General features: G+C 38.9%; 1 protein-coding gene across 3 annotated transcripts in view; it reads right to left on the reverse strand.

The window, feature by feature from the left end:
• Positions 1 to 220: 220 nt before the first annotated feature.
• LOC100740080 (protein rhomboid) overlaps positions 221 to 27,437 on the reverse strand; it is a 512,585-nt gene continuing 485,368 nt past the window's right edge. For all 3 annotated transcript variants that reach the window (XM_033321884.1, XM_003485005.4, XM_033321885.1), the window contains 3 exons: positions 23,665 to 23,777; positions 9,646 to 9,801; positions 221 to 6,722 (listed from right to left, as the gene is read on the reverse strand). In XM_033321884.1, coding sequence (XP_033177775.1) covers positions 6,481 to 6,722; positions 9,646 to 9,801; positions 23,665 to 23,777 — 511 coding nt within the window. In that variant the 3' untranslated portion in view covers positions 221 to 6,480. The remainder of the gene's footprint in view (positions 6,723 to 9,645; positions 9,802 to 23,664; positions 23,778 to 27,437) is intronic.

Consider the following 27,437-nt stretch of genomic DNA (forward strand, 5'->3'; position numbering starts at 1 on the left):
TCAATCTCAAAATTGTCTCTTTGTTTGGTTTAAAAATTAAGTACAGTTGTAATAGCTACTATTGTCTTTTTTTCTTTTTTCACGGATTTGGATCAAATTATTTTCTTTTCATATTCCATATTAAAGTAAAGTCCGTAGTAAAGTCTTCGTTTAACTTGAAATCATTTGAATTCAAGTAATTTGACTAATCTAAACGAGGCTTGACAGATGGCAAGCTCGCACTTGCCTCTACCGCTCCAAGAGAAACTCTATTCTGGAATTATTTCTTTTTCGTTTTTTTTTTTCTTCTTTTCTTATTTTGATTTAAAATCATGATCGCGTTACAATTGTTTTAAACTCGCGAGGAACCTGCCCTGACTCGATTAGATGAAAGCGAACATTCGTGGCTACAAAATCGACTAATTATACGAAGCTAATTGTATGAAACTGAAAAGGACGTCTCTCCCTTGTACGCGTTGACGTACATTAGACTGCGAATGCTTATGCAAATTCATATTTTCAATTCGTATTTCGAAAGCATCCAAATAAATGAAATCTAATAATTAATGCTTTAAATATTATCACCAATACTTTGGATATTTCTGATATTTTTGTATATCGCGCGAATTCTGTAAATTTCTTAGATATTTCAATCTCTCATAATCGCACAAATATCCACAGTCCAATTATTACAAAACTAATTAGCGCAATAAAGTATAATCGCCAGAAGATCACAAGCGATCGTTCGATTTCTCGTTCGGTTTCGCTGACGATTATTACGAGCAGCGGCGCGCATTACATAAACAATTTTCTTCGACTAGACGAATTATTTGAAAATTGTGAATCACGAAATTACACAAAAATTGTGCTTCTTACGATACAATGAAAAAGATACTATTGAATATTTCAAATCGCATGGAAAGAGCGTATTTACGCAGAACTGTTTTAATTACTAACAGTTTGATCGTGATTTGCCGTCTTACGTTTCTCAAGCTAGATCACTCTCGATCAAACTCAGTCTTGAAATGAAATATATCAAATTTTTCACATGCATTACAATAAACGCTGAATATACTCGGAAATTTAATCTCACTGCTCGACATTTCATATTTTGCAATCATTCTAACGATCATTCGTTGAGTTCCAATTACGCTAGAACTTCGTTTACACGAACTTTTATTTTGTTTACACGAAATTTCAGTCGGCCAATCTCATTTCGGTTGGTACGCGATTAAATGAATTTCTGCCAGCTGAATGTATTTACCTGAATACGAACCCAATAAACTCTTACTATAATAATAAATAGCTAACGATAGAAGATTAATGAGCAAATTGAAAAATCTCATCACATTTGTTCCAATTACGTAAATTGCTTGCCTGCCGACAAGTTTGCACAAACGAAGTTCTACTGTATATCATTCGTACGTTCGACAGAAAGGGCTCGTTTCAATGATCCCGACGATCTTCGAGCCTCGAGGCCTCGACGCAGCACGCCGGTTCGAGACGCGTGTTCCATGAATTGTTCCATTAAAATTTCGTTTTAAAAACAGCGGTACAGAAAGTGGACGTTGTTCACGGTAGGTACAATTGTTTGGTTCGGCCATCGAAACGTCGAGTTCATCAAAAATATCAACTTAAAACCTAAACCTCTCGAGACCGGGAAGAAAAGAAAAAGCAGAGAAGAATCCAATTCTGCTCGTTAATTATTCCGCAAACGAGCAGGATGATCCCTCCTCGAAACGTCTGTGCTTCCGTTATCCGAGAGGCGCGCGTTCCAGGAGGCGAAACTGCATCAATTAAAAGCAGAATTCGAAACAAACAATGCCCAGCAACGGTAATAGAAATTAAACAAGAACTAATACTAGTATCGGCGCGCGTGTAGCGCTGCTACAAATTTCGAGGTACGCGAATTCGAAGCCGCTCAAGTGTCGAGAACGAAACGAAAACGCTGTCGTTACGATAGATATCCGTGTATCTAACCACGGATTCTCTATCGATATCGAATATTCGGATTAGTTCGTATCGTATCGGATGTTCGATAGCTGGCTCGGGCGCCGCTTAATAAAACGAAATAATAAATAAATAAATAAATAAATAAAAACGCGTGAAAATAATATACGTTGTTCGATGATCTCCCTCCGTTTTCTTCGAGGCTGTAAAGGAAAGGGAGAAACGAGCAGAATCGAACGATACTTAAACGAATTCGACACTTAAACGAATTCGACTTGAACACGTGTTTTAGCTTCTAACGTTAACACGCGAAATAATTTAACGGATACAACGCGTTCGTGACTGTATAAATCTCTCGTCGTCACGCCTTAATTATGCTGATAGTGTTAGACTATGTCGCGAGCGGAACTTTTCTATTTGCCTCGCAGGTAACATTTTGGCCGGCTCTTCGAAATAAATAAACGTGGAACTCGAGGACTGGCATTAATATTCAACAATAATATTCTGCTGTCCGATTCGAAGTCAAAATCGTTAGGACGACGTGTTTCAAATCGCTGGTGAAATTGGTGATTCGATGTTTTTCCATGACTTCTGACACAATACGTTTCAAATGAAAAGATGAGAAAATTCCATTAATGCAGATTGTCACGATATACGGTGAAAGTTCAATTTTCGTAATTGTCCAGTTATCAACTATTGATGCTATTTAACGATTATTTGCAAGCGTAATCAATCGGAAGAAACACGTCAGAAATCCGAACGACGAATCACCACGTTGTTCTAAAGTAAATTTTCGAGCCGTATCTCGCCGTTTCAAAACGGAAAAAAAAGAAAGAAGAAGGAAAATTGTTCTCCGACAATGTCTTAATGCCTTAGCTGCCTGCTGCCGCTACTAATTGACTAGCATCGTTAATCACTCTCGGTTTGAACTCGTTCGCCTTTTCGCCATCGACTTTTTGGTACGAATTTCCTCCTTTTCCTTTCTCTCGCTCTTTTTATCTCGCGAAACTCGCGCTGACGATTAGTTTTCGCGAACCAAAGGAAACTCAACGTCGCAACGAAATAATTCTCGATTTACTCGTTAATATCTTTCTTTCTAAATTTTCAACCAATCTGATATCATTTACGTTTAAGAAATGAAAATAGTTGGGAAATTATAACGAAAAGAATCGATCCATAAATGGGAAAGCAAAATAAATTGAGAATATTTCCTCGTGTGTGAGTCGACCGATGGATAAGAAAGAAGAGAAAAAGAGGACGTGGATTAACGAATGGAGCGGACTCGAGGAGATCCAAGTCGCGACGAAATCACCGGCACAACTTTATCGACGAGAAAGTATCAATAAATAGAAGCTTTCGTATTTACTAGGAATATACGTGCGACGAAGAACGAGAATAAGCAAATAAGTTAAGAAAAAGGCGAAAGACACGCGCTTCCAAAGATTCGCGGTACAACTAGTCGACCATAACGCAACCACCTTATAGTTATACGCAATTTAATTACAAATGGGCCTTTATAGAGTGAACACATATGTTTCGCGAAGAACTCGTGAAAATCGCAACGATATTCTTCGATCATTCGCGCAAGCTTCTTCGTTTCGCTTCGTTTCGATGATTTTCTTTCTTCGAATGGGCCTAAGCTCGTTCTTCGAAATTCTCCTCGAACGAAACTTGAATTTTAGGTCGACGATAAATCATGTTACTAAATTATAATATCAACAGGGACATAGAATATGGACAAAGCTTGAGAAAGTTGTCCCACAAAACTCGCGAATCTTCATCGTATCTTCTTAAGCAAATTTTTCTAAGAAAATCTTGTTACTTCGCGAAACACCAAATTCAAAATACTTGATATTCGTTTCTTATTTGTCTCTCTCCCTCTCTCTCTCTCTCTCTCTTATCGTTCTCTTGTTTTATACGAGCAACCACGCAATCTCGCGATTATCAGACTAGACCGCGCGGTCGACCGAGATTTACTTCGGTCCAACGCGCTTGTATTATATTCTCGCATTCGTTTTCGCGCACACGCACACACACACACGCACACACTCGTGCATACACATGGCGGGATGTCCGCCGTTTTGATTATGTACAGAATTATTTACAATGGTATACAGATTAGAGCGCGAATCGATCGCTCGGTCACAAACACGCTGGAGGAGACAGCTTTGATCACATCTTGATCGCACCTTGGTGATGATCGTGGATGTTCGGCAGTCGGTAGAAGATGAAGAACAGAACCAGTTTTTCTTTTCTTTTCTTTTTTTTTCTTTCTCTCTTTCTTTCTTAAGAACGCATCTCGACGAGCATCGCGTTTCGTGATAATTACGTAAATGCCCCGAAGATAACTAAATTCAGCGGCGCGCGGTCGCTGTTTGAATTTCACGCCTCGAGACGTATTTGAACCGAAGAACGTCGAAGTTCTTTTTCCTCGATTAATCATCGATTTTCTTAATTCTCGTATTAATAAACAAAGATCATCGTGCTTCGTGGTTGTCGGATTCAACTTCGTAAAGGAACGAATTTTCCAACGACCAAGGCAAATCCTTGCGATCGTCAGCCGTAAAAGAAGACGCCGGTAGAAGACGTTCGATTCTTTAATCTGCTGGTTTTTTCATTTGCACGACGTTCCGTTCGATTCCCGAGAAAGATCGTTGCCGCGTTTGCTGCCAGGATCGATCCTCGAATAGCGACGAAAAGACCATTCTTCTTTCGTTTTCCTCGTGACCAGAGAGACGATCGATCGTTCCCCCTTGGTTCTCTTCTCGGTTTCTTGTATCTGGACACCTTGTTTCCCTCGACATCGCGAAGGCTTCCTCCGGAACATCTTTTCGCCTCTATCTCCATTGCTCTTCGCTTGTCGTCCGTCTTCGTTCGAGAAGTGAAATTGAAAAGGGCAAAAGAGGTTGTTCGCTAGGATTCTTTGGTTTTCTTCGTACCACGAAAGCGGCCGATAAGCGAGAAAATAATCCGGAAAGAAGAATCGCGTCTCCTTCTACGCTCGTGTCGTCCGCTCACCCTCCCCCTCCCATCCCCCGAAACGAATCCTTTAAACGAAGTTTTTTTTTTCTTCTTCTCATCGTTCTTCTGTTCTTTCCTTATACCATTCCTTTCTATTTCTTTTCTCTCTCTCTCTCTCTCTTTCTCTCACTCTCTCACTCTCTCTGCTCGATGAATCGCGAGTTTTCGTGGTTATCGTAATTCGAACGACAATTTGGGTCCCGTAAACGGATTCCCAGAGGTATCTCGAATCTTTGGTTTCTCACCGGGAAAGTAGGAAATCGCCGACGCTCGAGGGGAAGGGATCGGTTGTATCAAATTTTTCGATTTCTTTTATTATCTTCTCCGTGATAGATGCGTTCTTTCGTAGTTGCGATATTCGACTTGGAGAAGATACGTAGAGTCGATGCGAACCATGACGCGTATGCGCGTAGGAAAGGAATTTTCTTCCTGGTATTTTAATGAATTAATTAATTAATTATCCTATGCACAGTTGAATTTGTCCCGACGTGGGAGAGAGAGACACGAAAGTAATTTTATATTTGTATTGTTTTAATTACGCGACATTTCGACGAATAAGAGAGCTATCTCGCGAAAATTGTATTCGAAAATAATGAGATTTGCTGTCGCACAGTGTTTTCTTTCCGGTCTGTGTTCTTTGTCTTTCTTGTTTCTGTTCTCTCCTTTTTATTTGTATTTTTCCCCTTTATTTCTTGCTTCTCGTTTTATTCGTTCAAGTTTGCATATACAACGAGTGTCAAGTGTCACGGCTCCTTCGAATATCTTCATTTTGCTTGTTCTTTCAATTTGTACTGATGACTAAGTTCGATCAAAGTAGCTAAAATATTCATTCTTCCACTTCCTTTGAATTTTAATATACTTTTAAAAATCTCCTCTTACGCGAATGCCAGTGATTAGAAAATTATTTCTCTTTCTTCCTGTTAGCGTTACGTAATCATTAATTTTTCCTTCTAATCGTAGTCCTGTTTTGCTAACCATTTACTTACAGTTTCTCCGAAATATCTGCCATCGCTCTCTATCACTTTCCAAGCTCCCCTCGAAGCAAACTCTTGGAAAGTGCGATTTATCAACAGGGGCTATCATCGATTCTCCTCTTCATTCTTCAGTCTAGCAAACAACGAACCTTCCCATCTAATTTTTCTTCGCCGTGTTCGTCCAAAAACTTCGGTTCGCCATACACGACTCAAAAAACCGTCCCGTGCAATGTTCAACTTTCCTTCATTCAAAAATATCTTCTTATCGTCTCTTTGCTCTGCACCGCGACCGCCGTGGAATCGGAAACAGAGGTTTCTTCTTTCTCTTCGTCTTCAAAAAATCCACTAGACGCTTGGAAAAATCTTCTTCTTTTTTTCTTCGCTCATCTTCGTCGAGGTTAGAGGACAGTTTCTCTCGACCGTCCTCTCGATCAACTCAAACTTCCATGTTTCTTCTCGATTTCTCATCTGTATCCTCCTTTGTTAGTTCGACAATTTGTTAGTCAGCTTCGCGTTACGAATTTCGCGGTTGGCCGTACGCGAAGCTGACCTCGCGTCATGGATAGTCCGGATGCATGAGATTGTACATGATCGCGAAGATCGTGCAGGCCGCGTATACGCCGAGGGCCACCCACCAGAGAAGCTGTTCGTGGAGCCGCTGCTCGAAGTTCTTCAGCACCAACAAACCGATCGTCAGACCCGCCAATGCACCCGTCAGATGCGCCACGTAGGAAACTGGCGGACCTATTTGCTCGGCTGCGTATCTGTCGTAGATCGCGAACCCCACGTCTGCACTCGCTGAAAATGAAAATCGTTTCGTTTTACGTTTCTTCCATTTGCAGGTCTATCAAGCCGATTGCTTACATAAGAGGAAGACATGTCGAGTTGTCGGTGGATTATCAAGTTGTTGGGCGTTATGTGCTAATTTCTCTAGTTAGGACTTTCCTACCTTTGAAACTCAGAATAATTTTAATTGGACAGAGTAGGCAATTGGATATCGAATCTCGGCAAGTAAAATACTGGAGTAATTTTGAATTCCGTGTTTCAGCGTTACGTCGAGAATTAGAAAATTTGTCTGAGATTAACAGGATCGAGTCGGCAAGAAACTTGGGAAATCGTAGCGACGTTAAAGCAATGCTGTGAAAACTGCAAAGCTCGTTTTACTCGCGTGTAGAGTGTACCATTTCCTCCTGCTTCTGTCTTCGTTCCCATGCTACAAACACTTTCCGTACTTTGTCCTCTGTTTTAACAACACCAGCAAAGGGAAACCGGCAAGTTATATTAACACTGGAACTACCACACCAGTCAAATTGACTGATTTTACAATTTTATTTTCAAATTCTTACTTCATGTTATACTTTTTCCCCCGTAATAACGTAATGACTTTCGCAACGATAACTAAAGGAATAATATAATGAATTTTATTTTGTCTTTTATGTATTCAAACTGAAAATAATTTTGTATCAAGATTACTTATATCAATATCAGTGAAAATGACTGGTACTTGTCAAAGTGTAAAAATGTCTTGCAATTTGTTTTCGAACCCCAATTAACCAGTTTCCTCGTTTTGTACTTCCCACGCTTTTTTACAATTTTTACCGCGTATCATTCGATATGACGATATCAGTTATCAGGAAAATCCCGGATCGATCGCCGATCGCTAGATGCTAACACTAGAAATATCACACCAGTCGAAATGATTGGTTCCACAATTTTATAAATGTGTCAATTCTCGTTTAGGGATCATGGTCCCGGATGGATTAATAATACGAAAAATGTACTATATAACATGGAACTCCTTCTGTAAGAAAGTAATAAATCAAAAAATATAGAAATATTCTATTATTACGTATTTTTTTAAAAGACCAGTCATTTTGACTTGATTTGGTAGAAAGAGCTTAATGTTAACTATCGGTAGTTTCAGTGTTAAATTCGTTGATCTTTATTCAAACTTTATCGCGGAGCCACGATGCGTAAAAGGGATGCAAAAGCTGCGTAAAAGGTTTCACACGGCACTGAATTAGAACATAGACTTGGATAAACAGCACTATTTTTGTTGAAGTATACAGGGTGGTTGGTAACTGGTGGTACAAGCGGAAAGGGGGTGATTCTACGCGAAAAAAGAAGTCGAAAATATAGAATAAAATTTTTTTTTTTTAATTTTTCCATCGAGACAACGATCTACAGTGAGATCCGTTATAACGTACCGCACGCGTACCGAGCGAAAATTCAAAGTCGATTTTCTCGAAAACAAAGCCTCGAACGAAAGATTTTTATTCTATATTTTCGACTTCTTTTTTTGCCTAGAATCACCCCCTTTCCGCTTGTACCACCAATTACCAACCACCCTGTATACTAAAATAGCACAACATGCATATATAATTTCATTGATTTATCGATCGACTCAATGGAAAAGATAAATGAGACATGAAAACTGATTTATAATATTCTTGCGATAAATTTATGATCATTTCGATGGTAAAGGGAAGAGAAATTCGTAACTATACTTTTTCATTTCTTGTTCCTCGTCATTCTAAATGTTGCAAATACGATTATGCAACCGGAATGATGCTTCAAAGGTTGTGGCGCGATAAAACACATTTTCATTTCAGCTAGCACAAAAGCAACAGAATCTACCAGAAGAAAAATGACTCCTTACAGAGATGCGTGACAAGATTATTATACAAGCGAATATACAGGTAAGCAACGCAGGGAGTGACAATATTGATAGAGATATAAATTCAAGCGGAAAAGGACTGTCAACAATGTTGTCCTCGCAGTTGTATTTTAAAAACGTCGTTTCAAGTGAAAAATGGAAAAATTATCTATATGCAATAAAATATATCCGATTATTTCTTACGTATTTCAATTATACACTTTGCTGGATAAGCGTTCCTCGACTTGTAGAAAAATTGTTTCTTCCGTGTGAAAACGTTATAAAAGTATCTTGATGTTTAGAAACGTCGTTTCAAGTGAAAAATGGAAAAATTATCTATATGCAATAAAATATATCCGATTATTTCTTACGTATTTCAATTATACACTTTGCTGGACGTACCGCACGCGTACCGAGCGAAAATTCAAAGTCGATTTTCTCGAAAACAAAGCCTCGAACGAAAGATTTTTATTCTATATTTTCGACTTCTTTTTTCGCGTAGAATCATCCCCTTTTCGCTTGTACCACCAATTATCAACCACCCTGTATATACCAGTATGAAAGTATGTCACAAGATAACCGTGTATCGTTGAATAAACGTTGAAGATTTACGTGGTCAGGGTGATTTTAAATTCAACTTTTTTTAAACATGCTCAAGGCTTTTTATCTTCGATCGCGTTTTAATCGTTCGTTAAATTATATCGATATAGATTTGACGAGCTTAAAGTGGATCTTGTATTATTCCATAAGCTTCTATTTAACGAATTTTTAATCTTTTACCTTCAAGTTACGAAAAAGTTCAGGAGGACATTAAATCGGTTGAAAATACTAAGTTCGAAGTTTGGAAAGATTTTTCACATTTTTCGTTCTTCGAAAGCTTTATACGTATAGCTTGAAAACTTTCTATATAACTTTTTAAAGAAACGTATGAAGTTTTACGATCTTTGTTTTTTTTAAATATAATATATCCTTCTCTCTTGCTTAAACGAATTTCTCTATCCGTGTAATATCGAAAAAGATACGGAAAGAAAATATCGAAAACGTAAATTTTGTTCAAAATCTTACCGATTACAAAGATCCCTATTAATCGAACAATGCCGAACTCCATGTTATTATAATTGAGAAGGACGTTGGCTAAGTGAGCCGCGAGGAGGGCGTAAACACCACCGCTTGCGCCAACAAGGTACACGTCCGTGTCGAACACCGAAGTACCCAGAGAACCTGCAAACATAAAAAGAAAATTCATTTCTCGTATCAAATTATGCATGTTACGGTAAAAATGTTATACTGAAACACCTATCACTGTTAGCCTCTCATTGTTTGAAACAAACACCGATAAAGATTAGTTTTCAAGAACAACGGATATTTGCATCTCCTTGTAACGTTAATATTATATTTTCTCTTGAAATCCTAGATACGTTATAAAGAAATTTCCATGATATTTATAAAATAAGGAATCGATGGAATTTCATAAAAAGAACAAACAAACGGAAGACTACTACCATTATTTGTTCTTTTCTATTTGTTGACACGAACTTGTTTTCCTTCAACATCTTGAAATCAATCTTAAAAATTAAAATCCTTGAAAATCTTGAAGATTCTACAAACTGTTTCGTCTCGTGTATAACAAATTTAACACTTTCGCGAAACAAGTTGGCATGCACGTTACTGCACAAGTGTATTCTATTGTAGCAAGTTACACGGTGTAACAAAAGACCGCACGTCGTCGTTTCGCATGCGTGCGAAGCAACAGATGTTTCCGAGTAGGAAGCCGAAGGAAGAGCCGACAGTGGAAAACTGTGCTGTAGACAGCCAACTTACGACTAGTTTCGTCACTAAAATTTATAGTTTCAGGATGCTTACTCGGGACCATAATGATGATTAATATCGGAATGTTCTCGCGTCATTTCTTCTAATACGACGAAATTATTCAGGAAAAGGAAATTTTCAGTGGAAGATATCGTTCTACGTTTACTAATATTAAAAACCTCTAGACGAGAAACCATATTTTACAAACGAAATCGTTAAATGTCGACGAGAAATAGACGCATTTATTAAAGAATCAAAGGGATCATCCACGTGGAAAATCTAACAGTGGATGCTTTATACCTCGAGTATGCCATCGCTCTAAAATTAGTAGTATAACACGGTGATAGTCAGACGTGGCGGAACGATCATATAGAAGCACTTCGCTTCATTTCTATCGTCCGGACATGACTCTGGATAGGAGATTGACATGGAAACAACACATCACAGACAAATCGAAGCAACTCAAGGCAAACTTACAAAATTTTACTGGTTCATTGGCCGTCGCTCCAACTTAAGCACTCACAGCAAAATAATGCTATATAAAAGCCATACTAAAACCTGTTTGGACCTATGGGATCCAACTATGGGGAACAGCGAGTAACTCCAACATAGAAATCCTTAAACGATCTCAATAAAAAACACTAATAATAGATGCACCTTGGTATGTCACCAACGAAACAATCCACCGCGACTTCAAGATACCCACAGTCAGAGAAAAAATATACAAGTTCAGAAGCAGATATAGCACAAGAGTCAACAACCATTAGTCACCCAACTACTTGACACGACGGACCAGATCCGCAGATTAAAAAGAAAATACCCTTTAGATCGAAGCATTAGATTCAACTAGAATCAACATAATATAAATTATCATAAACCAAGTTATTGTACCATGCCAAATGAAGTTATTTAAAATTCTCAACGAAAATTGATTGTATATAGTCTACCAAATAAAAAAAAAAAAATTTCTATCGTGTTCGAAAGTTTCTTTGTCATCTCCAACACTAAAATACTTTCCCATTATTCTTACAGAACTCACGTATCTTTGTAATATTTATTTTTATGTATTATTTTGTGTATTATCTTTTTCGATCGTTTTATGGGTCAAGTGTACCGTCGTTCTAAAATCAGTAGTATACTGCCGCGCTAGTCAGACATCGCGAACACGTCGTAAACAAACCATTTCTAGAAACTCTTCGCTTTATCTGTATCAGAAAATCAGTTGGAAAAAATCTGTCGGTGAAAGTCTGCTGGCGGTGGGAACGAGAGAGCGGACGAAGTGGCCGAAGATGTAGACAATTCTCCAGGTCCAGACCATTACAGCCTGCAACAGTTTGTCCGCAGAAATTATACTCCTTAACTTAAGAGCGAAAATAAACGAAAATTGGACAAAAAATAGAAATCTTCGTGCAAACCACGACCAACAACAATACAAAGCGACTTTTTCAAGAAGATTCTTATTCTACCAAGACACGACCAAGTCGTAATCTCAAGAATCCTAATGGGCCACGCGAAACTCGCTCGCCAATATCTTCTCAACAAAGAAGAATGTCCAACCTGCGAACTGTGCGAAGTTCATCCGACAGTAGAGCACATTATCATTCATCGCAGAAGACACGTCATGAATAGACAACGATTCAGCGTAAGATCCAGCTTGAGAGACGATTTAAAGGACAATGAACCGACCCAAAATCTACCGCGCTGCCTAAAACATACCAAACTGTACAACAAATTGTAAAGTTCGTTGTTGAGTCGTTAATAATCAAAGCAAATGCAACGTCGATGCAACAATAAGAGTAATTGAAATAAAATCAATTTTCTCCTGATGCTAAAATATCGGAATATTCGATCAACCACGGGGATTAACAAACGTGCAATTATCTCATCCGCGAAACTTTTGGCTTTACGTACTATCCGACAATAATCTACTTCGTTCTACGGAACAACTTTAGAATTTAATTATAAAATTATTTACTAAGCTATTAATTTCACCTGCACTGCTCCTGTGTTAGTCTAGTTCGATTGTGAAGCATATAGGGAGAGAAAGAGAGAGAGAGAGAGAGAGAGAGAAAGGGAGAGAAAGGGAAAGAGAAAGAAAGGGACAGACAGAGAGAATAGTAGCAGTAGTGGTAGTAATTAGCGAGTGACCTGTATCGTTCTGGGAGCTCCATAGGGTAGTGGCTCTGCTCACCACCATAAACCTCGTAAACTACCTGTGCATAGAGTTTCCTCCGGTTGGAAATCGGATATGTGTTTCTACCTTGGCAAGGAAACGTTCGCTTCACATCAGACTGGTTACTATCCGTATTAAGCAAATTACTTATCTCTAATGAATCGACTAACTATAACCGAGTTCCATAGAAATTAACAATTTACGTATTACATACGTCCGGCAAAAGAATTGGGTTTCATCGGGGAATTCGAGTTGGGGAACTTTATTCTTCGAAGGATAGTGCACGTTCGTATTGAATTATCGTACGGCTTCTATCGCTACGTATAATCCCTTATGGAGTTGAAGGTTGGAAGAGAAAGCGCAAATCGTTCGAGGAATTTAGTTTCAAAGCGTAACTTTAGAGACGAGAAGAAAGATAATAAAATGAACGTTGAGATAACTTTTTACGATGTAAATAAAATAACAGAGATAATGTGCGAGAAGGAAAATATTAAGAATTACGAATCCATCATCGAAGTTTCTTAAAATTATCGAAAATTAGAAATTACAACGAAATCTTACGTCGACGAAAATTATGTCTGCTTCTGCTTAGAATTAATAAAAGCTGTAATAAGACAATTATGCGATTATTGCAACGTTAAACAAGCTGATCTGTGTCGCTTTGAAATCTTATTTAAAATAAAGACAAAGCGAAATGCTGCACGTTAAGACGAACAGAGACAAACGAATATTAATCCCTGGCTGTTTATCACGGTATCAAAATTCAGAAAGGGCCGTTACCATTAATCAACAGACTGTTAACGCTGCTAATAATGATAAAATAGTAAATACGATGGTAGTAACAACGGCTGGTTATAATTTACGCTATGTTATCATGCTACATCTGAATATAGATAACTCTATTAAAATTAAGTTCCCGTAACAGGTACCGTGGTTGGATCCCGTCAGATGAGATGACTAGAGTTTGTCCAGCCACTATACATCGGGATTATTACTGAGAGAACGCCACCATAAAAATTGTCTACCCTTTTGAGCTCCGCGAATCTTCAAGCTTAATAATGGTAAGATTAATTTCTTCGTACGAAATTCTACGTTACTCGACGTCAACGTCGACGAATAAGAAAAATATCATTTGTATTTTGGCATTTTTACACTCGTACTTCTAACAGTCTGAAAGTCGATAAACTTTGCTCTCATTAATTACTAAAGACAGGATTGTCGAGTTTCGTGGATTATAGAATCTTAAATTAGAATAGATCCGAATATCGTACCTTCGAATATAAACGTACTGAAATGTTACCATACCCGAGGAAGCCGCGGGATATTAAAAGACGTTTGAAAATAACATTTCATTCTATCAATGAAGTCGATGGGCGTCGATGTTCGTCAATTTTATTTTTACGCGCTCGAGGTATTATATATTATTAAACGACTTTTATATTTCCTCGCCTTCTTCGTCTATTTTTTATTTTTTTTTTTTTTCGCAATAATAGTTCTTGGACCTGAAACACGTGCAACAGGTGCAAAGTATCAACTACGAGCGCCGCAACCAATAGCAAAAAAAAAGTATGAAGAGTGTCGGTACTTGGATCGTCCTATGGGGACTCTGCACACACGTGCAACGTCCACGATTGTATTATCGGTTTTCCGTCCAATAGAAAAATTGATAAGTCCAACAGTTTGTTAAGCAGACTATAGAGATACATTAATCTAATGACATGTTAATATACGCGAGACATATATCGTAACATTCAGATGTTCGAAATCATTTAAGTAACCTTTCTGGCAGTAAAAGGCGATTTTAACGCAACATCTTACGAAAGAAAAATTTTCTGTAAAGAGAAAAATCTGCAAAGTAAATTATATACTTATACGTGTAAAGACTAAAACTGATCTAACTTGAGTAATTAATTTGTCTTTATTATCTGTCAGCTCGATAATTATACGAGTTTAACTATTTAACGATTATAGAAGTTTATAGCAGACAAAATTAAAAATACACATGAATTGAAAAAAGAGGAAATTCGCTGGAGCACTAGTTCCGTCTAAAACCACGTAATCGGAAGATACGTCTAAACGATAGAAAAAAATGAACCGTAGTATGAAACACCGTGCTAACACGAACTAATGATACGAAGAAACGAACGTAGCAGAAACAGCGAGTTCTTCTCGTTGCACTTCGCTCGTTTTCACCAGGGCACCCAACGAATCCTATTACCGAATCTGTAAAAGGGAAACGTTTGAAAATTTTCTTACGCGTACCACTCCACCGTCTCAAGGATCCGTATTCAGCCGGAGAACTGTGATACCGAGAGGAAAAATGCGGGGTAAAAGCGGGATGGAATAAAGAGGAGAAGGAGTTGCAAAGACAGCCGATGCGTCTCGTATTGCTCGGCAGGAGAAAATAGAGCGCGCATTTAGAAGGCGAGTGCAAGCACGTCGATGCATTCGTAAAGAGGGACACGGAGGTAATGGAAGCCGAGAGCTTGGGGTCCGGAAACCTGGGAACCAACCCGGAACCTGCATGCCCGATTCCGCCGCAAGAACGATATATTTTAACCTTCAATGAAAATTCCACGAGAATGCGTCTGATTAAACTGGAAGGAAATTTAAATCCACTTTTATTTAATAGAATGGGAATTGATTTTATTGTGATCGATTCGATCGACGGTGGATTATCGATTTTGTCCATTAAAGCGCTAAACGCTAATGCAGTTAGTTCTAAGTTGGGTCTGCGACATTTTTACCTTATTCGTGGGCGTTATCGATACTTCATCCATCAACGATCGAGTTAAGTCAAGTGGTTGATTAATTAAGCGCAGTAACTGTGTAAAAATAATTGTGTATTACAACAATACATACACGTTATGGATGCACATCGTAGATCGGAGGCACGAAGAAGAAGTTGCACGATTTGAGAAGAGATACTTAGTCACAGTGCTATGGAATATTTCAAATTCTTCGAAGTTGGTGAAATTATAGAACGTAGATGGAAGAGGAGATACTAAGGAAAAAGTTATAGGAAATTTTCCGAATTGCTTTTCGCCGTGTGAATTCAATGGAATTCAATAACGTAAAGTGAGTGGGAAGAAGTTACAAATGAGTCTCTTATCCTCTTCCTGCTGATTCTACGGACTAAGTCAGAATGTGTAGAGTGTGAGCATATTTCCCTCTTATCGTTGTTTCCCGGGCTCGTGGCGAATCGACGGGGACAAGGAAACGAAGTAGTTTTCGAAGTTTGCAGGAGAAGGGAGAAACCAGTGGCACGTAAACAGTCTATAGTCTATGGCTCTGGGGAAAACGAAAGGAGAATGTATTGGCTGCCGTCCGGGACTCCTGATCTAACTGCTCGTAATAAGAAAGAGTAGCAATAGAGGGAAACTGTATTTTAGAGATGTCGAGGTAGTATATGGCGAATAATTTTCTAGTTTCAATAAAAATTGAAGTATTTGTATTTCGGCGTGAAGGATTTTTGTAGCAGGTACTAAGAAATTAATAAAATAGCTCGGTATCTGCGTTTAGGTTTTTGAATTCAATAAAAGAAAGATTAAAAACGGGGGCACAAGGACGCGAGTCGAGGGAACGTTAACGCGTTTTGGTACGAGGCTTGTACAAATCACTTTCATCGCGAAATCTGTCATTGTCGTTGTTAAATAAGTAGCTAGCGAACGAAGGGACATATTTCTAATGTATTTTGAATTAAAAAAAAGTAAATAAGTAAATTGCAAACAGCAGGAAACAACAGAAAGCATTGAAATTAAAAATATTCCGCAGCAAGAAAAATGATCGCTTAATCTTTCTAAAAACCGGAGATACCTGGTAGAAAGAAATATAAAAACGTAAAAATAATAGAAATTTTTATTCCATTAAAAACGGGTAGACCAGTTTGAAATAACATAGCATAATATACCTAGCTATTCATATTCTCCCACCATCTATCTTGCAATACGCTCATTTTACCGCACCGAATGTCAAAATTCTAAACTGTATTGTACGCGTATAAGCCAGATGCGACCAGGATTACGAAAGTGATATTAAAGAGGAGCGGAATAAACGGAGGCTGAATACGAAGGGAATTTTCGATGGTGTTAGGTCGTTATCGAAACAACACACACCGAATATTGTTCATCTTCTATAAGCCCCCTTTTCTCTGTTTCTCTTCCACCTTGCACGAGTCTTCCACCTTCAACGTCGTTGTTTCTTTTTCGTCTTTTCATTGTTCCATTTACCCCGCTTAATTCTCATCCCTTTCGCGCGAAACTTTTCCACGTTTTTTGGATTATTTTATCGGCTCCACCATTCGCCCATCCTATTTTCTTTTCGTGCTTTTTAATAAACTTTTATATCGTTTGCTCTATCCGACATTCTTTTTCTTTACGCTTTACGCTTCACTTCAGCATATTACATTTCATTGCTATAATAATGGAATATTGTTTTCTACTAACTGTACGCTAATTTAACTACATATTCTTGTTAGTTTTCTCATCTACGGTTTTTCTATCCAAATAAACTCTTCATCCCACGCTATTTCTCCCATGCTATTCGATTTTCTCGGTTCGTTAGTTCGTCTCGAAGCTTTCCTTTTTAGTTGCTCGTGTCACTTTCCACGGACATGTGTTGTTACTATTTAGATTTAATTATCGTAATTAGTTTATCGTAAACGTTTGAGCAGCAACAAGGAGACAGCTTCGATGTTTAAATCGCTTTTAAACAATAGATAACCGTTTCATATCCAACAACGCAAAAATTTATTACTACGAATATCGTTTGACTATGAACTTGTAGAACGTTTAAAAAAGCGACTCGACTCGATTGATTTTGAGTTGATATTCGTTGGCTCTAGCTTCTTATCGCAGCAGCTTCTTTATTACATTTTAGCAATTAATTCGATGTTACCTAACAGTAACACATAACGTATTTTACGTAGTATCTGTTTTTAAATTTGTAATTCTACTCTGCTCGACGAATGATACACATAAGACGAGCATATAATAAAAAGGAATACGGTATTGACATGGAAGTATGAAGCGCGAGTTACAATGACTCCTCCTCTATCTTTAAACAAACACGGCACAGAGAAAAGGTAGCTCGCAACAGAAGATGAAAAACAGCGGTTGCACCGGAGAAAGAAAATAAAATCTACTCGATACGTCGGACTTTCTTCTTCAGTTTCCTGTGCGCAAGTTTATGCCGTTGCTTGGAATTTTCAATTTTACGCTTCCTGATGAGCAAATATCCGAAGTACGATGGAAAATCGATGATGGCGTTCTCCTGGCAGAAAATAGCATAGAGATTCGCCAGCTACTATACAACTGCCACGGTATTATGTATGAAACGCGTTTTGCGGAAGCCTCCAAGCAAACAAGCTTACTTCGAAACTGGATTTTTTTACTATCTACGAAATTTAAAATTCCAAGCTGATCATTCGTCGTTACGATAAAATATTTCTAATTTGACAATTATTCGCTGAACACGATTGCAACCTTATTTTTTTTTATCACAACGTCGTAAAGTTTTACCGCGTTTTCCATTATTAAACGTTTATTTCGTCTAAGCAACTTAAATAAATATCGTAGAAAGTTCAGGGGAAAAGTTCTGAGAGAATTTACGTCTGAACGTAGAATCGATGACGAATTACTCGGTAAAATGCTAAATCCTTATTAAACGAAAATTTCCTATTCTCTGCTTCCACGAATACATTTTTTAATCGTATTACGAACGTACGTATTATGAATTGTATTTTTGCAAAATTCATTACTATTTGTCAGAATAATACGGCCAGGTAGTGTGAAACGAAAATAAACGAATTGAAATAATAATGAACACCGATAGCGATAATTAGTATCGGTCGATTAAAAATTCATTATTCGAGCGTATCCCTTTAAGGATAATGAAGCCATCGGGTAAAAGCATGGAAATTATTTTTCGCATTACTCTCGTGTTAATATTATAAATATGACAAAAAATTATGTATGCACAAACGGAACAAAGTAACATTCCAACGGACCCTGCTTTAAAATATTACCGACGATATTTGCAATTCATGAGCATGTATTACACACATCGTAGGGGACCGTAAAAACGAATACGAAGGAGGGAGGGGGAATGGAAACGACGAAACTGCGGAGGAGATTAAAAAGCTCGATAAAATTAACACGAAACGGTAAGGATGACAGGGATAGAAAAAAAAATTGATCAAATCAACGGGAGCATCGACCAGAATAAAGAACAATAGCGCACGCAAACCGAAAGAAGAAAAAGAGGAGGAATACTACGGAACAAATAGAATGGCATAGGTCGAACGAATGCCTGAAAATCCAATAAAAGAGAAAAGAAGCAAAAAGAAAAAAAAGAAAGAAAAGACAAAGACAAAGGATGAAATAGAGTACAACGATTCGTTGAGAAAAAAAGATGAACAAAAGAGAAATAGGGAGGGAGAGAGGAGAGAGAGAGAGAGAGAGAGAGAAGAAGTAGAAGAACGAAAAAGCGGTCGATTTTCCGCGTTTTAAATCAAAATTTAGAATCTTTCGAATTTTTCTCGCGATCTCTACTTCGAGCAAATTATATTTCGCTTTTCTAACAGAGAACAAAGAGACCATAAACAAAGATCTTTACGATATTAATTTCCAAAGTTAGTTTCTTTGGAGCTTTTAAGATTGCTAAAATATCTTTACTATACGATTGAGATCGGCACGTACCATATTTTGCAATTTTTCCAATACGGTTCGCTTTAAAAACAGGCTCGATATTCTTCGAAGAAGTAGAAGAACGAAAAAGCGAGAAGAAGTAGAAGAACGAAAAAGCGGTCGATTTTCCGCGTTTTAAATCAAAATTTAGAATCTTTCGAATTTTTCTCGCGATCTCTACTTCGAGCAAATTATATTTCGCTTTTCTAACAGAGAACAAAGAGACCATAAACAAAGATCTTTACGATATTAATTTCCAAAGTTAGTTTCTTTGGAGCTTTTAAGATTGCTAAAATATCTTTACTATACGATTGAGATCGGCACGTACCATATTTTGCAATTTTTCCAATACGGTTCGCTTTAAAAACAGGCTCGATATTCTTCGAAATAAATGGCTGCCTTTTTTTTTAACCAGCCAACGACGATAGAAAAATTTGATCGACGCGTTCCATTTGAACCGCAAATTAATATCACGAGAATATTACGTTGAAAAATTTAATGAACACGTCGAAACGTATCTTGGTTAACGATAGAAACATCACGATCACGGTCAAGCCATATAACGCGTATAACCATTAAAAATAATAACAATAATAAAAAAGAATGAAAACAACGAAATACGTTTCTAAAAACTGGGATCATCTGATAATTCCACAAAGGATATAACCTAACAAACACGAAGGTGGTACCCCGCTGAGGGTAGCTACCCACATGTTATATTATTATACCACTACGCTATAATATTTTGCCAAATATCCTACTGGACAAATTGTAAGATTTAAACAAAGAAATAAAAAAAAAATCTAATAATTCCATCGACGTTGAATTCAGTTTGGAAAAGTCTGTTACATCAAAAGCGAAACGGTACCTGCTGCACGATGAGAAAAAAGGGTGATCGAACAGTCGTCTAAAGGGAGACGAGGGTGAAAATTAGCGAAAAGGTAAGCTGGAGGGCAAATAACGGGCACTGAAGGGTTTCGAGGAAGGGAAAGGCTAGACAGACGGCCGTCTAGCATCGGGGATACCGTGGTCTCTCGTTGTGCATGCAAAATGCATCACGCATACGGGAACGTTCCGCGACGACATGCAGATACCGTCGTATAATTGTCCGTGTCACGCAATCGGCACGGCGCCGGTGATTCTGCGACACGAAGTCTCGCTGCCAATTCGAAAGCGGGGCCGTTGACGGAACGAATGAAATTACGTGGAAATTAAGCCGGTTTATCTCGAAATTATTCTCTCGGCATCGCTTTCTTTCCACCTTTCTAAGAATTTCGAATTTCTTTCTTCCATTGACCGGAACTTTCTGGCGCCTCGAGCTTCTTGCACAATTATCTAATACCGCGTTAGTTATTAGCGAAACTGTACAATTTGCAAGTTAGATGTTACGATACGATATCGATAAATTTTCTTGGGTAACGAGACGAACGAACATCTTTGAGTATTTGCTATTATCTTTATATGTAATCTTCGATTATCGCGTTTGGGGTAAGAGCGCAAAATTATAGTTGGTAACCTACGACGAAGTTGTAGTTCAACGAGTCACTCAGTGGATAAATGATAAACGGTTTGTTGCTGGCGAAATCTCAAATCCTAGTGCGCTTTAAAATCATCGAAAAAAGTGGTTTATATGGTATAATTAATTCAATAAAGGAGGTGTTCTCGCAGGCTAAAAAACATTTAATTCTGAAAGCAATGACAGGAAAGCACGTAGCTAAGTCGTTTGAAAAATTCAAGAAAGCTACCCGGAAAGCTATATTTTACAGTTTCTATGTAAAGTACCTCTCTATATATAATCTTCATTCTAGAAATTATTCAGAATAATTAAATTATGTGAGCGATCGTACGTTAGACGATAATTAAATTTCATCTATGAATGCATGAAGTGCAAAAAACCTGCAAATTGATCGATCGTAAAAAAGAGTAAGTGAAAGAGGAAAAAAAAAAAGGGAAGAGAGAAGCGAGGTAAAGGCGATAGATGCCGTTGCACTTGCTTAGTTACAATCGCATTACATCGGCGCGACCGCGATGCATACGAAGTAATCTTGTCGCGGTGGCCTCAGACAAGCTGTCGCCGCCTCCTGTTCACATGGAAAGCTACGAAGGCTCCGGAGAAAGCCAGTAGGGACGACTACTTCAGAGGGGACCTTCCGAGAAAAGACGAACGAGGAACGGTGCCGCTTTATTCTCATTACGCGATTCAATATTCCGAGGTAACCTTCTCGCCTGGTCTATGATTAAGCGAAGCTGCAAAATGAAAATTTCGATAGCTCTGTCCTGTCTGATAAATCCAGCCTTTTTTCCGCTTTCTTGATCGATGTAAATTGAGACGTGGAAAATTGGACGAGCCTCGAAGCGCGAATAGACGTAAACACGTAAGAAGTTTTCTTTGTTAAAGCGAGATTGGAATTTATCGTTGAATTTACGATCTATACAGGATCTCGACTTCTTGTTTCTTGTATGGTTGGATATGCGTTATAACGTAGCCGTAAAATATAGCTTTCCGGACAACTTTCTCAAATTATAGGTTTACAGCGTTAGCGTAGATCGTTTTTTTCTCTTTACATAAGAGAAACAAGTTTGGTATGTGACAAAAGCGCGCGTTTCTATATCACTTTCGTATTTCCGTCGTATTGTTTTCGAAAGGTTAAACAATTTCCAGAAAACAGGACGCGAACAACCAGTCGATTTTAATCGTTCGTAACAAACTTGGCATTTTCATCAAAACTAACTATGCGAAAGATACGACGAAACAAACGAAATACGTACGAACGTCTAATTCCATCGCGTCCATATGGTCCATCCAATTACACGTCCTTTTTCGCAACTCCAAAAATCCGCCGCCAAAAAATCTTTCCTCGTTCGCTGTTACCCGTTCCTCTGTTCATTTCTCTCTCGTAATTCCGAGTCACCACAGTTGGTTTCGTTTCCAGTTTCCGGGCAAAGCGGAACGTTACGATCCCCCGGCATCTACGTTGTCCGATGTATCCCGGACCTCCCAGCGGGAGTTTATTATTCATGCGCCCTATTTTGCAACGTTTTACTTTCATGACTGCTAATAACCCGGGATCCGAGTCTAATCGAATTTATGCAAATGGCAATTAGGTTTACACGAATGTGCGGCCCTTGCTTCTCGTCCTGATACGTGTACCAACGGTACACGCGTTTCTACGGATATACACGGATACACGAGAAACGCGCGTGCCTCCCTTTTCTCTCTCTCGCTCTTTCTTCCACCCTCTCTACGTGCTTTACACGCGACAGGGACGAAATAATGGAAAGAGAGAGGAAGAAGAAGAGAGTGAGCGAACGAGAATGGCGACGCAACATGCTCGGAAAGGGTGACAGAGGGGAAACGAGGGATGATCGGAGGGTGGTGAGATGGAGGGGGAGGGGAGAGTAAAAACACGTTCCATGCTGGAAAATCCCGAAACACGGCAAATGGAAAGAGGGACAAATTGTGTTACAGAGAAGAAATAGAGTCGCGCGGCCTGGCAGTTGCAGCTGCGCTTGCAACGGCATTTATATGGGTGAGAATCGCCGAGTGATTTAAATTCAGGAATATTGTTGCCAGCATTCTGTAGCATTACTGCATTACATGCCGGCGCATAATCGCGCGTGCAGCTATCGACAAGCCTCGGCTTGGCGAATGCTCGGCGCGTTAAATGCACTTGGACCGAGGCTCTCGTTTAATCGCATTTTGTTGACAACGGATAACGTTCTCTCGTCGTTTCCTTCCTTTTATTCTCTCCACGCATTCGCTGCCTCTCTTTACATCTATTTTTCGTTCGTTTGCTTCGATTCGAACGATGTGCCGTTCGACATGCTTGTTCTCTACCTGTAGACGCGTAATTACGATTATTTCCGAATTGGTGCGCACGATACGATTTAAATAGTTAGTTTAAGATATCGTGTTTGATAAAGCTCGAACTCTTTGAGAATGGGTTAGTCGATTTTTAGCGATTAAGAGGCTGGTCTCGAGATGTAACGTTCTTTCGAAGGATTTTATCGTGCAGAAGTATCTCCGTTGGAACTGGAAATATTTTTGAAAAAAACATCCAAATAGTTAAATACAAGATAATTGTATTTAATCTTTTGTTATAACGATGTCCGAGAATTAATCGAATACGAATGTGACGAATTTCCGTATTATCGAACGCATGAGTTTATATAATCAATTAATCCGGAGTCTGACAGTTCTGAATAAACTAAACGAGAGTCGTCAACTGTGTAATCTGTTAAACGTATTAAACGAACTGTCAGTAATAATTGTCGTATTTACGAACGTTTTTAATGCATACCTAACGCATAGAAAAGTGTAATTTTGGGAATACTGTCGCTAGATGTCGAGACGAGAAATTCCACTTAGCCATAGAAATAAAATTTTGCGATTTGCAACGCGTAGCGATTACTTACCGGCAAGAACTCCAGCCATGTAAACCGCCGCGATCCTCAGACTTCCGTGAACCATTTCCAGGGGAAGTCCCACGACCACCTGTACTCCTAAGTTAAATAGTAGGTGAAGCCACCTGAAATTCAAGCGCACATCCTCGTGAGACGGTAAATTTCATTCGGAGTAAAGTGAGAGATTAATTACAGAAAAAGCGTAGTGGAAGAATTTGCTTGGTTTCAAAGACGTTAAATTTTTTACTCTAAATTTTGTCATATTTTGCGGAGCTTTAAAAATATGGCATACACGGTGTGTTTATAGACGTGCAATTTTTATGTCATTTATTACGTAATTTTCAGATAAGACGATATTACAATATATATCAAATATTGATAAATGAGATAATACGTTTCATATTTTAAATGACATAGCATTAGTATCTTCGCGTGTTTGAAAGTTTTTCATTATGCCTCATTCTCAATCGTGTTATCGAAATTCTGGAATCTGGTGGCTAAGAGGAATTATAATCTACTTAGCAGGCGAGTCTTTATTGCGAGTGATCATCGGCGTGGCGCAAACCTGCATTAGCGAGATACACAGGTAGCTAAGAGATTTATTTCCATGCTCGATCTTTCTAATAACGCGAACTTTGTTTGGAGAACAAACTTGCAAATCGAAAACCCGCAATACCACTGAAATTTAGCAGACATTTAATTTATGAATTGGAGGGTTGAACGAACGTTCGGAAAATTTGTGCAAAAGCATGTAAGTTCCTTCGTAAGTCACGAATCTTACGATTAAAAGAAACGTTACATTTTTGAACCGTGTAATATCCTTCTTTGGTCACCCTTAATTTCTTTTTTTTTGCAGTGTAAAAGAAGAACTAACAAAAAAAAAACAACGTTATTTATTCTATAAAGGAATCCCCAAATTATTCTTCAAATTCGGCAGATTCGGATTAATCGTAAATCAAGTGTTGCAACACCTCGGTAAGGGCTATACTTGATAGCTTTATCGCCAGCCTAACTCGCTACAAGTGTTAATGGACACTCGTAGGTGATTATTAATCCGTACCTCTTAAATTAAGGGAGACAAACGACTATCTTGGCTCACACTTTACTCGACGAAATGGCGCTCGAGATTCGAGAGCAGCGAATTAAAATTACCCTTCTTCTGAAGGCGCGTACGCAACTTAGGGGAAAGATAAAAGCGGAAGTGGAGCCGAAGCAACGATAGGATCGGCGATGCTTCCTGGAAAATTCGGCTCGCCGTGCCACGACTATCGCAATGACAACGGCGGACGACGAAATTAAAGCAATTATGAATTTTATCTTGGCGACGCCTTGGAAACTTTCGCCGCGAGAAGAGAAGATGATCGAGCTTATCTGCTCCGGTTGGCAGCGCGGGAACGCTGTACGAGATAACATTCGTTTGACGCGATTCACCCAGTTTCCCTTCGTCTCTCATATTCAATTCCCAATTCGACCATGTTGCAATCTCTTTCTCAACTCGTCCGTAGCTTTCGCCAACTAATTACAACGAAAAGACGAACGCGTAATCTCGTTGGAACGAAAGATGCCGGCTACACCGAGTGCCTCGCCAACTCCGTCCGTTTCAAAGATCCTCGTTGTGTCGACGATAACGAACGAAACTATTGCTCGTAAAAAGAAAATCATATCGTGCCTGCACGAAGTAAATACAAGCTTGGTTTGTTACGCTCTGTGAATTATTCGTGTGATTTTCTTCGGTTTATTTGTATTTATACAATAGCAAGTTGAAAGAGCACCAGAATTTCTACAAATTTCTTCATCGCGCTGTGAAACGCGTCGTTCTGACAATCACGATTACAGATAATTCGTAATAAGCGTTATGCTAGTTGATATTCGTTGCATTCTCAACAGTGCAGTTCTCGAAAGTCGAATAAACAATCGTATCTGTCCTGCTTCTTTCGCGGTGTTTCTCATCGTTTTATAAAAATCAGTGACGTTAACAGCGATTTGGACAACTCGCACTATGAAATGTTAGAGTTTCCTATCGATGTCTCGATCGTCGATCCAAACCTACAGCGATTACGCAAAGTATCGTCACGTGATTTTACAAGCAAGCGTTTTCTTATCAGAATCTACGTTTCATTTTTAAAATATCAGACTCTTATATTCCTACGAATATGCTCTACCACGATTCACACGAAATTTGCTATACGTACTCGGACCTAATTAATTAGTACGTGGATGCTGTAATAGATACAATAGCGCGCCAATGCTTTTCGTAGTAACTGTAGTTGTGATATTTGAAAACTGGCGACTGAAACCTCCACCGCGATCGACTCGATCCACCGTTTTATGGGACCTTTCGCTGGGAAGCTCGTCGATTGTCGTCCGAAACAGCGCAAAAGCGAACTAATACGTTAAATGTGAAAGTAGGGAAGTTTCAGTCAAACATTTCGTCGATTTTACGACGATACGAAACGTTTGCCTTCTTACCACGGCATATTCCTTCTATATACGTTCTTTGCTGAAACTTGGAACGACTCTACTTTCTCCTGGCACCGCTTTAGTATTTCAAGCAGACCGTTTTTCCGTTAAAAGCCTGTCGGCTCGGCTTTGCTTCTTTCCTATTCGCCGAGTGCGTTCGCGAAGAACCGTTGGAATTCCAGCAGGCGGTTTCGCGGTGACCTAATCACAGGCTGTCTGGCTCGATTTGCGTGGCACACGTTCCGAAGCGAGACGAGAAAACGGCGCCCGTGAACTTGTTCGAGAGCGTCTCGATCGCATTCTTCGGCGCGTCGACCGCGTTGCGAAACTAGACGCGCGACGACGATGCTTCAGACTCGTCGAGGATGCAAACAGCGCGCTTAATAGGCTCACGTTTTAGTCGGTCGACTCGATTTACGGATCAGCCAGCTGAACTCTGTTCTCCAGTTTCTCTCGTCGTAGTTAAGACGCGTTTAGACCAACCGAGCGGATGCTCGTTCTTAGCCCACTTTACTTCGAATTAAAGCGTAAACGAGCGTTCTTTCGCCGTTTGGCAATTGCTCGCCGAATGGAGAATCGAACATCCGAATGCTCTAAATTGCTACAAAAGTACGTGTTCGATGGTCGCGAATAGACCGCGGATTTCTATGCAAATTTATATTTTCGAGAATATATTTGTAAAATCAAAACCTCGGTAGAAAGTCGTTTTCTCTGCTTCAGTATTGCACCAGGCGCTATACTTTGGATTTGGATATTTTATGTACATTTCTTCTAATTTTGCATCTATATAAATTTGTTACAAACGCATAACAATCCGTAGTGAAGTTACAAATGAATTTACGAACAGATAAGCGTTTACGTTTAACGAGCACGAGCGAATGCTCTGTTGGTCGTTTGGTCTGATCGTAGCTTAAACCTTGTCTTCCTGCGAACGTTTTACCGTTTACTAAAAATTTGGAAACTTTGAATAAATTTAATCAGAACTCATCGCAACGTTTATGAATCTATCCTCGAGTATCGCTCGCTGGGATAATAGCAAATAAACGAAACGCCATTTACAGAACATAAATTCAAAGATATTTCTGCATACGGCTAATATTTTCGCGAACCTAAAAGCCGCACGAAATTCCAAACGAAATTCCACCAAACAAAATAGCCAAGCAGAATAAAACATCAAGGAAACGACCTACTTTTTCATCATCCTTTAACACCTTGACTTTTCCGCGTTTCAAGACGATTTGAAGAACGTTCGTGGTAAAAATGTGACGTTTCCAGCTGCATGGAACAATTCCACAAATGCACAGAGAGAGAGAGAGAGAGGGGGG

This window comes from Bombus impatiens, unplaced genomic scaffold, assembly GCF_000188095.3.
Source record: "Bombus impatiens unplaced genomic scaffold, BIMP_2.2 scf_0033, whole genome shotgun sequence".
NCBI classification, from domain to species: domain Eukaryota; kingdom Metazoa; phylum Arthropoda; class Insecta; order Hymenoptera; family Apidae; genus Bombus; species Bombus impatiens.